The 12,532-nt window shown below is 37.6% G+C and overlaps 1 protein-coding gene across 1 annotated transcript in view; it reads right to left on the bottom strand.

The window, feature by feature from the left end:
- Positions 1-12,081, bottom strand: part of TOP1 (DNA topoisomerase I) — a 90,721-nt gene extending 78,640 nt beyond the window's left edge. Inside the window, exons 1-2 of the mRNA XM_060772230.2 lie at positions 11,895-12,081; positions 10,030-10,054 (exon numbers count right to left, since the gene is read on the bottom strand). Coding sequence (XP_060628213.1) covers positions 10,030-10,054; positions 11,895-11,927 — 58 coding nt within the window. The 5' untranslated portion in view covers positions 11,928-12,081. The remainder of the gene's footprint in view (positions 1-10,029; positions 10,055-11,894) is intronic.
- Between the last annotated feature and the right edge of the window lie 451 nt (positions 12,082-12,532).

Genomic DNA, 12,532 nt, shown 5'->3' with positions numbered 1-12,532 from the left:
ATGTATTCAGCCTCATATCTTATCTCTCTTGTTTGATTTCCATCAGCAGGAATCACTGGAAATAACATGAACATTGCATCAAAGCCACAACCTTTAGCTTATTTGTTCCTCTGATGTATTAAGCCAGGAAAAAATATCTTCATCCCTCAGAATAAAAAAATGATAAACATTTTAAAAGTGAGTATTCTGTCAAGTATTTTGCTTGTAAGCTTCTTTCTCATATGTCTACTTGTGGCATACAAGGTATAACAGTTGTTAGTCTTACATAAGAGCAAGATAAAGGGTCAGCTACTATAGGGGGTCTTCGGTGTGCATGTATGTGTGTGCGCATCACAAAAACCTGTAAAGAACAATGTAGGAATTAAATTATATGAGGAATTGAAAGATCCAGATTTGAATGCTCACTCAAAACTGATGGGTGACCTAGGCAAGTCACACTTTCTCAGCCTCAGAGGAAGGGAAAGGCAGACCACCTCTAAGCAAATTCTGCCAAGAAAACTCTATATTACATTTGTCATAAGAGTCAGTAAAAGTCAGAAATGACTTGAAGATACACAACATTTTATAAATGTGTTCGCAAAAGAACTAGGAAGAGCCAAATTTCTTCCTATATTATGTATGAAATTGACCTTAGACTCGAGGCAGGTGAAGTATCACTTCAAGGCAGAAAGTGATTCCAAAGCCATTTTTGTGGCTTTGGACCATCTCGTATCTGTACAGTTTGAGGGTGACGTGCCTTACTTAGAAGTCTTCAACAGTGTGAATTAAACCTTGAAAAATTTGCACAGTTTGCACCCTGAAACGTTTGATTTTTTTCAAAAAAAATTATTAAAACTTAAAGTTCCAGGCAGTTAATAATATTCAGCAATTCCTGCCCTCCACCCCCCCCCCCAAGATCCTGTGAACATGTCACAACAACTACCTTATCAAATAATAGTTCAATTCATGATTGTGATTTCCAAATTCTTTTCTTCCTATGTTTTTGTTCTATATATCACAATTTAAACAAGTGCTTCTTTCGGGTTAAATAGGTATGTCCAGTAATGATTTAAGCATATAAATAAAATGGTAAGAGAAAATAATGTATACATCAAGAGCAGATTTTTGGGACGAAATTGTGGAATTTTATACAAAATGGTTAGGTAGAGGGTTGTTCTTTGAAGGAGGAAAACATTCATTCCACCTCAGAGAGCTGACCACCACAACCATTTCTACACCCCTGCATAAAAAATTATTCTACTCAGTAATGGTTCCATTTTTTATTAAAGATATTAACTCACATATAAAAAAGAACAATTTCATTCTCTCAGTAGAGTAGCTAAAAGCAAGGGCTTACTCCATCTCAGGAAAACCTAAAAAAAAGTACTGATCTGCTCTACTCTCTCAGCAATCCTCTGGAGGAAGCACCAAAAACATGCGCCCCATTTCTCCACCTAGGCAGTGGTGCCACTAGGATTAGTGTTAGCCCCATCGACCTTCTCCCATACCCTAATCTCTTCCCTCAGTTAAACAAACCATTCTCCTAGTGATGCCACTGCACACAGGCATTCAAAAAAGACAAAAGTTGTGCCACAGCAGAGAGAGCACATACATTAACCCGTGGATATGTCAGGTCAGATTTTTTGGTCAATTTTTTGCCAAACAATTTTTTTGCTTATACACAAGCCGACCTGGGTCACCCTGCGGGGGTTGAGAAGGGCAAGGTACAAATGTTTGAAATATACAGTTTTAATTTTATTCTTCAAAATAGTCTCATCCTTTACCATAGTCTTACTACTCACATGAAATTGCTGCCACTCCAGAAAGAAGAAGAATCAGTGCAGTAGACATTGCATTCTATTGGGAAGCCAGGGCAGACATCTAATCTTACCATACTTAAAAAATTTCCAGTAGGCAGAAAGGGGAAATTCAGGGTTAGGATGCAAACAAAATCAGGATGTATTTTCTACAGCACATACTGTTTGTAGACGAATAATAACAATGTTTCAATATCATGCAATACAAAAGGCAGCTTAGTTACATAAACATTCATATTGTTTGGTAATTGTGTGGACCTACCTGATCGCTCAATGTGCTAAGAAATTATTAGGAAGAATTACACCTACCTAACCACTCCTATACATCTAACAAAAATGTTAAGGATATCAGGAAGAACACGGTGTCACTGATTTAACAAAAATAGTGTATAAACAGTGTACAACATGCAAACAGTGCATGTTGTAATATGAAAATGTAATTAAAAAAAATAGTACTACATGCACTTCCACTAAAAGGAGAATCCTTTACGTGTTTACCAGAGTAGGTTTGACTTCTAAATAAAATCAAGGAGGAATGGAAATTTGGTGTAAGTTAAATGCACATATAATCATTTTTGCAAACTTATTTGTCTCTTGCTAGATATACAGTTAACACTATATCGTCCTTTCCTTTTAACAATCCATGAGGAAGGCTATAAAAAAATGTTCAAAGTTAAACCCACCAAATAATTTCAATGATAAAATCATTTTTCTTTTCAACATCCTGAGACTTTGTCTCTATATCACATCTGCTTTCAAAGTAACTTTGTACAGGATTGTGTTATATGTATTGCAACAGGAATCAACATTCCAACAGTTACTCATTATTTTGTTCTTTCTGTAAACTCAAGAACTAAATTACCACGTAATGAGTACACAATTAATGCTCTTACATAATACACTTCAAAAAGAGAAAAGCAGTAAGAAAATCTGTATAAAACGCACAAAGCTAGGTAAGCTAAGTTTATTTTTCGTGAGACAAGTTGAATGACACCAAAGCAGCAGTTTAAGACTATGTTAATGAAGCATTTTTGGAACTCAACTTCAGGCCTAAGTTATATAAAAAAAACAAAAAACAAGAAAGTATTTTGCTGGCTTTGGTAAAAACTGTCCTTCTAGAAATATAAAATAATAAACCTTCCCTTAAGATATACTTGTTCTACTATTGAAACAACAAACAGGAGAGAGATTTGATGCAAATTATACAAAAAATTACCAATTATTTTCTGCAAAATAATTTCTCAATGAAATTACTAGAAAAAATACCATGACTTACATGTAAAGCACTTATTGTACATTCCACATTTTGTGCTGACAGTGCAAATAAGAAAATGAATAGAATCCAGCTAACCCAACAAATGCCTAAAGATATGAATGCACTCTTTGGCCTTATGCAAATACTTGGATTTGTATGTGGCTTTGTCCAAGATGAAGACAGTTGTTGTAATTTACGAGTCCCACTGTAAATTCTGATTTAACAGTAACAAAAGACTTTCCTTCTTATGGAATAACTGGGATTTGAGCCAGTGTGATAAGTTCAGTAAAGTTTTTTAGTAGTCCATTACAATTTCTTTATCAGGTGAGCAAACTGATTCAAGTACTATTTAGCTGTTCTGGATACAAAGAAGATGCAGAAAGGGAGTATGTTGTTTACATTACTGGCTGGACATCTGAAGCAGTGAAATCATCTTTACATTTCTTATCAGAAGTCACTAGTGGGAGTCAGGTTTGCAAGTGAAGCCATATTAACTAATGTCATGTTTTAATGCTTGTTTTAACTTTGTGATTTGTTCTCCATATCAGGAGAAAAGCAGCATATAAATTAAATGAAATAATTTAAAATAAAGCAATTCAGATCGCCCAAGTAACCACTAAGCTAGTGGTTTCACTGCCTTCAAGTATAACGTGGCAGGACACTTCCTTAGATGCAATCTTGACTTCACATAGCTATATATCACTAGTCAGAGCAAAATGAGTGTTAATCTTTCCTATATGTTATTGGGGAAGGGGTTTCATTGCACTTCTAAACATTTCCTCAACTTCACACATCTTTACAAGGACCCAAAGGGACAGTTCTATCCAGAGGGGAGGCTACTCACAAAGCATGCAGCATTTTAGTCCAGGATGAATTATTAAATTTAAGAGTATTGTTAAAAATACATGTGGACCTGCCTATGCAACTGAATTGGAAAAAGCAGTATTACATCTTCTTAGCTCCTAAAACAATTGGTTCACATCAACATTATCCTGAAATAAAATTGTCCCTCACAATATACAGAGAAAATTATATTTCTTTAAAGAGAAACAGAAAGTTCAGTTATAAAATACTTTTTCCTATTGAGGAAGGAGTGTGTGACCTGAACATTTGTGCATGACTCTGGAAAACAGGATTTGAATCCCTGCTCAGTCACGAAAACCCACTGGATGACCTTGGGTAAGTCACACTCTCTTAGCCTCAGAGGGCAAAGGCAAACCCCTTTTGAACAAATATTGCTTGTAATAGGTTCACATTAGGGTGCCATAACTCAGATGCAACCTGAAGGTACTGAACCACCACATATATAGAAGAATATATACCACAGCAAAAACACTGCAAGCCCTACAGTTGTAATTAGGAATTGCTCTGATGTTGTAAAACGTGAACAATTGTATTAGGATTTTTAGTGGAATAACTAGCCTGCTGCCTGGAAACATTAGAATGGCAGTGGGCACCTTAAAGCAATTGGTAACTTGGACTACAGTTTTCATTATTCTTTAGCAATTATGATGCAGACTAGGGCTGATGACTAATGAGTTTGAATAAGATATAGAAATCCACCATTCCTGGTCTACTGCATGCTTTACGCAGCTGATAAGAATGGAGCACAAAGCTCAATGAGACTTAGTGTGCATATGTCAGGTGAGCTATTTTCTAGAACCCTGAAGTAACATGCAACACATGAAAGCAAATACAGTGAGCACATCTAATTCTACTTCCACATGCATTATGATTAGATTCATTCCCCTCATATGGCTACAATTTCTCTTTCTTCTTGAAAATGTAGGATAACAAAATTGGTGAGTTTGAAGTTTACCTGATACATAACAGACATAAGACAGACCAGAAAGACAACTACGGTCAGTCCTCTGTATCTATGGATTCAACCATCCACATCTTTTTAAAAAATGATTTCAAAAAGTTTCTAAGTTCTTGGAAACAAACTATATTCTTGTTGCCGATTAAAAGATTTACTGAACATGATAATCACATTTCTGAGTCAAACTTCAGTGTAACCAGTTCACTAAAAAATTCACTATTTGCAAAGCAGGGCACATAACATCTTCTATACTATGACACAGCAATACTTTTGTAATCAAGTATACATGATAACGTTTTCCTTTTTATTATCTTTTAAATAATAAAGGGAGGAGACTTCATAAGCTCTTCTGAATGAACATGTTAAGCGCTAGTGTTCTTGAAATGGTGTTTTATGAATCCAGTACACAGTTCAAGGAGCTTCTGAAGCAGTGAAGCAAGGTTCTCTATGAAAATGGAACAAAGACATTTGACTCCAGAAAATGAAATTAAATTTATGGACAGATTAGAAAATTGCAACAAGCTAATAGAATAGGTATATACAATTTGAAACCTGGCTGAGTAGACTGCATTAAAGCTGTCAAACAACAAGTATTCAAAATATAAACTCTTTTAAAACATTAGTCACTCGCTAACCAGTTAATAGGCAAGCAACCCTAACTCAACTAACTGCCAAACACTCAGCCAATAAGTTCAACAACTGAGCAGAGAAAACCTTCAAAATTTTCATCCACTTAGCTTATCCACAATTTAAATGTGAAGAACTAGGCAAAGAACTTAAGCAGCTTGCCAAGGATCACATGTTCATTCAGCTGCAAAGCCAGATAAAAAAGAACTAAGAAGACCACGCCCAAAGAGGGGAGATCAAAATTCAACCCTCATTATCACGACTATTACTGGTTTGACACACCTGGAATTTACATATCTTGTTAAAGGGAATGGCTGATCCTTTACTGACTGGGGAAATAACAATTATGTTTTCCAAAGTAATTGGAGATATATTACTACTACTACTTACTATGATAACTGTAAGATTTGGAATTTAATTGATTCAAATGATCTACATGATCTTAGAATAAGATCTTCTCTATTTAGTTATTATTTACAAGTAAGCTCAACTAACTGAAAACTAGATTCCATGAACCTAAACAGGCAGCTGTTTGCACAGGCCTAATATAGATTACATTTAAAAAGTAATTCTTCCATTCATCAGCCCTTTTCACACTCTGAACAATAAAAGTGACATTACTATTGTCGTATAAACATTAATGTGCCCACAAAAATGCATTTCTACATATGTATGTTTTTTTAAAGTACAGTTATACCTCCAAATTTGCATATTTGATTCTTGTGGCTCTGATTAAAATGCTATCCATGAAATTCAAGTTTCTCCAGTGCAATTCTACGATCAATTTCTTGGTTTTATTTGTTTGTTGTTTTAACTTTCATAGGAGTTCTGTGCCCCTAACCTCAGCAAATTATGCTGGTCAAACCTAAGACCTACCTTGTCCAGGATTCCTGTTCCAATAATGGCCAAACAGGTGCTATCAAGAGACATAGTTGGACAGCCATCATGACTACCTATGTTGATAGCTTTCTCCATGAACTTGCTTTATCCCATTCAAGCTGTCTGTGTGGGAGACCATGAATACTGCACTCTTATTTTGAAACAGCTGAACTCAAGGAGACTTAACCTCCAAGTAGGTAAATGTATTTCATACTAAACTGCAAATGTTTATCAGTGAAAGGTTTTCATAAATATTAAGTTCCCAAAAGTCAAGGGTTTCAAAATGATTTGCTCAATTCCACAGAGTGTATTTCCCTGATCTTCCACAAGTGGTCTTCTGTCCTCTTATGACCAACCTCACTCAGGAAAAAAAATCTGGGAAAGGTTATTCTGGTCTGCCAGTTATTTTTGTTCCTCCTTTTTAAGTCAAGAAAAAAATGACTTTGGATCTTATACTTTAGAAAAACCCCACTGGCATATGGCATCAGGATTAGGGCCTCTTCCCAATTCAAATCACTGCCAAATCTTATTTTTGTCTGTTCAATGATAAAATAATATTCATAAACAATACAAAAACTGAGAGCATCATAAAGTCTAGAACATATGCCACAAATAGTCTAGGGAGGACGAACTTTCCCCATGAAAAAAGCTTTGTGTCTTCAGTAAAGACACAACTTTGTTTCTGTTTGACATATAAATTCATATTGAAAAAATCATATTCATGGAAGAGCATGTATGATGTTTTCACTTCCTCAATAATCTGGAGGGGGGCCATTTGTTTTCACACACAAAGCATGTGAATAATTCACTATTTGAACAATATTATGCAAGTCCCATCCTCCAAATGACTAAGTCTTGAAAGAACAAACAGCTTTTGGACCTCATAAGTCTCCAAAACATGGTTAAGAATTCAGTAGAGCTAAGAATACAAACTTTTCAAATATGTAAAAGGAGCAGAAAACGTATAGATAATATAAAAGCTACACATATGATACTCATGTAATCAGGCATAAAATTATACAGCAATGCTTACAATATAAACACAGCTTTAATACCCTAAAACAAATTTAAATTATTTGTAAAACTATGTGGTTACACAATTCTCTGTAGTTGATGATTGCTGCAGTGGTAGAGGGTTTGCACCTTTGTGCAGGGCTGCTCTAGATGATTATGTGATTATATGAATAGTATCATATCAGGATACAATTGCAGTCGTTTATGTCTCAATCCTCCAAAATTAAAACAAAAACAAAGATATAAACAAAGGAAAATTATGTAGGTTAATCTCCCTGGTGTATTAAACTGTTAGAACCACCAGAAACTGTTCACACAAGCAGCATAGCTGTGTATCATTGCAAACTGATTTTCCTCATCAAATGCATATAGGTATTGTTTTTTACATACTCGGGTACTGGATGTTTATCATTGGTGGTTTAAATGTTTTCTGTTCAGCCACAACAGCTTTTGTGTTTAAACAGTTTCCACATTTCTAGAACTAAGGGCTTCATCTTATGAGGCACCTAAACAATTAGGATGAGGAAACTATGAGGAAAGCTGTAAGCTCCCTAAAAACAATATATAATGGTGTTGTGTACTGGAAGGAATGTATAATGCTGTAAGTAATAATGTAATTTAAAACAGCCATTCAAGATAAATTATCCTTCCAAAGCGGTTTTAAAACAGTCAGGAAAACTACATCAGTCTATGAACAGGCACAAAACAGAAGCTACATATAAAGAAAGCATGCCAACAGGAGACTTTTCACTGCTTTATCTAGAATAGAAACCATTTTATACATCAAATTAATCATATAATAACTGAGAAGGCAAAGACATTGCAATACAGTATAGTATGCAAACATAATAGCAATTTCAGACTTAGTAGCAAGGTGAGAAAGGACATACCAGTGGAACTGCAATTCTTTAAATGATACTGAAGATATTGTGGTTACCTGAGCAATCAGTGTGACACCAAAGATAAAGGACTGTTTGGGCCTGCTATGACTGTCCTCGTACAATGTCAAGTTACTGGTATTCCTTTTAAAAACCCAAGAAAACATCTAGGAAAATATTTTCATATCCTAAGTACAGGACACACTTTTCACTAAGGTACCAGACATGTGTTAAGATGAGAGAACCAGCAAAATTCAGTGTCTGAATATAAAGACTCCAGAGAAAGGCATGTTCGATAAACGTTTATACAGTCAGAAGATTACAAGAAGAAACACTGAAATCCATGAGATCTTAGACACATTTTAAGTATAAAGTTAGCACTGAACTGTCCCCTGGAGTACAACACACAGACATTCATATCCTTGAATATATATCAGTCAGCAAATGATATCCTTAATAAGAGTGGCAAAAAATCTCCCTATTTACATTCAAGCAACTCTTTGAAATTCAGCTGGTGATTGAGAAAGTTCTATACATTGCTTTTTAAAAAATACTAAAAGGTTTAAATCCAAATTATCTACCAGAAATATTCAGAAAAATAAATATTTCAATGTATATATATAAATATATATATAGAGAGAGAATATCTGTATTGCATTTTACATATGTTTCTGATAACTTTTGTGTATTAATAAATAAGTATTAAAATTAAAACAGAACACGTTGCACAGATCATGAAAACGTTTTATGAAAGTGAGCATAAAAACACTTTAAAGTCAATATATAATTCTTTTTAAGTGGAGGAAGCAATTTTGACATTTCACAGATATGTTATTTCAAATGTACTTGTCTCTCCTCTAGACCTTATTCCCTATAATCAAAGGAAAGCGAAATCTTCCTATTAAACAGGGGGGTTTTTTGGAGGGGGGGGCGCTGATAACAGACTGGTATCCCCTCTCCTTTTGCTTTTGTACATGAATTGCATACAACTGCCCAACTTTAGCAAAGTGATGCTGGCTACTATTCTGGAACTGCCCACCATTCTACCTTTCTCTTTCAGAATACAATAATTAGAGCCCCACCCAGCCAGTTCTGCATCTTGGTCTTAAATATGTTATAAATTGAAAGAGATGAAGCATTTGTTCAAGAGCAACATGTTGCAACCACGTCTGGTTTATAGGGGGATGGGGGACTGAAAGAAACACAACTGGAGGAGGGAAGAAGATAGGAATAAAGAGGTAGGCTACTAAATCAAGGCTTTTTAAAAGCAAAAAAAGAACAAAAACCCCACAGGATCCCCCCACCCGCATCCAGAAAGGGTGATTTAGAACACGGAGGTGGTTATTTCGCATGTTTTCACTGCAGGAGGCTCCTTGCGGGCAGCTCGAGGGAGGAGGAGAAGGAGAAAGAGACACACAGGGAAGAGAGAGAAAAAGAAAATGGCGCAGAGACTAAGTCCCGACCGTCGACAAGGCGACTTTCCAGGGGGGAATCCGGGCCCAAGAAAGGCTCAAAAACACCCGGGGAGGCCAGAATCGGGGTCTCCACAGCCCTCTCTCCCGGGAAATGGGGTCGGATGGGCAAGGGGCTTTAAGATTGGGGAGTATCAGGAAGCCCGATGGGAACAATGGGGCCGGTGAGCGAGGAGACGGGACTTAGTCTCTGGGACGCCATGTCTGTCCTTTGCCATCCTCAGCAAGCACAGAACGAGGGAGAAAGGAGGCAGGGGAGGGGAAGCAAGGCAAGGCCGGCACTCACCGTTTGCTCGGAAATCTGGATCGATCTGGGGGGAAGGAGGAAGGGGGCGAAGATTAGATTTATTTTTTAAGGAATCTTAAGAACTATTTCACCCTTGAGAACAAAAAAAAAATGCCTTTAAAAGAAACACCAGTCAAGGTGAGGGGGAGAAATGAATGCCCTAAATACTCTAAAAATATATAAACTACACAAATTAAAGACATATATACATACAGGGCAAATTCATTTACATGTATATATCCATTCTTCCCAACCATAAGAATTATTTCACTTCAAAAAATGCATTGATAAAACACCAGTCAAGGTGAGGGGAGAAATGAATGCCCTAAATACTCTAAAGATATATAAACTGGACAAATTCAGGATTATATACACACACAAAGGGCAAATTCATTAACATGTACATTTATGTATCCACATATATTAATATACCCCTTCCTCCCAGCTCTAAGAATTAATATATTGATAACACACCAATGTATTGATAAAACACCAGTCAAGGTGATGGGAGAAATGAATGCCCTGTATATATAAACTGGACAAATTCAGGATAATAATATATATAAACACATACATACAGGGCAAATTAATTAACATGTATTTTTACATGCCCACACATATTAATATATCCCTTCCTCCCAACTCTGAGAATTATTTCACATGGCAAAAACTGTACTAATGTATTGATAAAACTCCAATGTATTGATAAAACACCAAGCTGATGTGAGAAATGAATGCCCTGAATATATACACTGGACAAATTCAGGATGATAATATATATAAACGCATGCATACAGGGCAAATTAATTAACATGTATTTTTTATATACCCACATATATTAATATATCCCTTCCTCCCAGCTCTAAAAAATATTTCACATGGCCAAAAATGTACTAATATATTGATAAAATACCAATGTATTGATTTCACATCAGTCAAGGTGAGGGGGGGGGGAATTAATGCCCATTTATAGGGCATGTATATTTATGTATCCACATATATTAATATATCCCTTCCTCCCAGCTCTTAAGAATTATTTCACATACCAAAAAATGTACTAATTAAACACCAGTCAAGGTGAGGGGGGAGAAATGAATGTCCTTAAATATATTTATTAATATATCCCTTCCTTCCAGCTCTAAGAATTATTTCACATACCAAAAAAGTACTAATTAAACACCAGTCAAGGTGAGGGGGAGAAATGAGTGTCCTTAAATATATTGGTATGTTTCAAATTCAAATAATTGACACCCATACATATATATCCCCCCCCCTCTTTTTTCCCCACCTGGCTTCCTCGTGTTTGTTTCTGTGTTTCCCCAGCTCTCCTTTAAATGTATTTTAATGTTTTGAAGGATGTCCTTAAAAGGTGATTGAATCAAGAAGGGAGATCTTGGAGAGAGTGGGAAGTCTGAGACAAAATGGGGACGACTCCACAGGCACAATGCAGGCCATGTCTGGGTTTAGATGTGGCCTGGGCAAATTCCAGCCCTCCAGGTGTTTTGGACTCCAACTCCCACAATTCCTAACAGCCTACCGGCTGTTAAGAATTGTGGGAGTTGGAGTCCAAAACACCTGGAGGGCTGGAATTTGCCCAGGCCTGAAGGAGAGAAAAAGAGAGGCCTAAAAGCCTCTTTTAGAGTGTTGCACACTTCCCAGGAGGAAGACAATGGCTCTCCTCTTTCAGGCAAGCCTCACTTTTCCCTAGGCTGTGAGGGAACTCGCCCAGCTAGGCCTTATTCCGAATGAGGGCCTAGCTTGGATGGGGAAAGCCCCCCCTCTTCGCCCTTCCCCCTCATGGGCGAAGGTAGGCCGGAGCGTCGGTTAGCTTCTCTCAGAGCTATAGAGGAAGGCCTCGTCCTCACCTGGGAGTCGTTGTGCAGCTGATCCCCACTCATTGCCTACGACGAGGCTACGTGCCGGGCGGGGAGGCGAGAGGGGAAGCCTGGCGAGACGCCTGCGGAGGAAAGCCTCGAGGCCGAAGAGAGAACGCGGCCCCTTCGCTACGGAGCAGCTACTTGTGTAACAGACTAAGTCCCGATTTCCTCCCACTGCGCAGGCGCGGCGGCTTTTAAACCGCAGGGCGGGGCTAAGAACGGACGCCACCTTACGGAAAAAACGGGCGCCTTCTTTGCATAAACCCGGCCTACTTGCCTTCTCCCCTCCAATCCGGAGCCGCGAGGGGTTATATTTACATACAAGCCACGCCCCCTGATAGAACTAGCCTTGTGCCCCTTCGGCCACGCCTCTTCCTTCTCGGCCATTTAGGAAAATGCCGGGTGCACTGCTTTTCTTTCTTTCTCTCTATTTACATATCCGGTCACGCCCCTTCCGGGGCATCCAATGAGCGAGCAAGACGAGGGATCGCTATATTTGCATACAGGGAGTACGCTGGAGCGAGGTACCCGCAGCACATTGTGCAAGAGACAGCATGGGCGTAGTGCGCATGCGCTTTCTCGCCCACTGTTTCTCCCCTACTTATAGAAACTCTTCCCAACGCTTG

Source organism: Anolis sagrei, chromosome 4 (assembly GCF_037176765.1).
Source record: "Anolis sagrei isolate rAnoSag1 chromosome 4, rAnoSag1.mat, whole genome shotgun sequence".
NCBI classification, from domain to species: domain Eukaryota; kingdom Metazoa; phylum Chordata; class Lepidosauria; order Squamata; family Dactyloidae; genus Anolis; species Anolis sagrei.
Note: the sequence above shows the minus strand (reverse complement) of the source record. Positions and strands in the feature narration are given on the sequence as shown.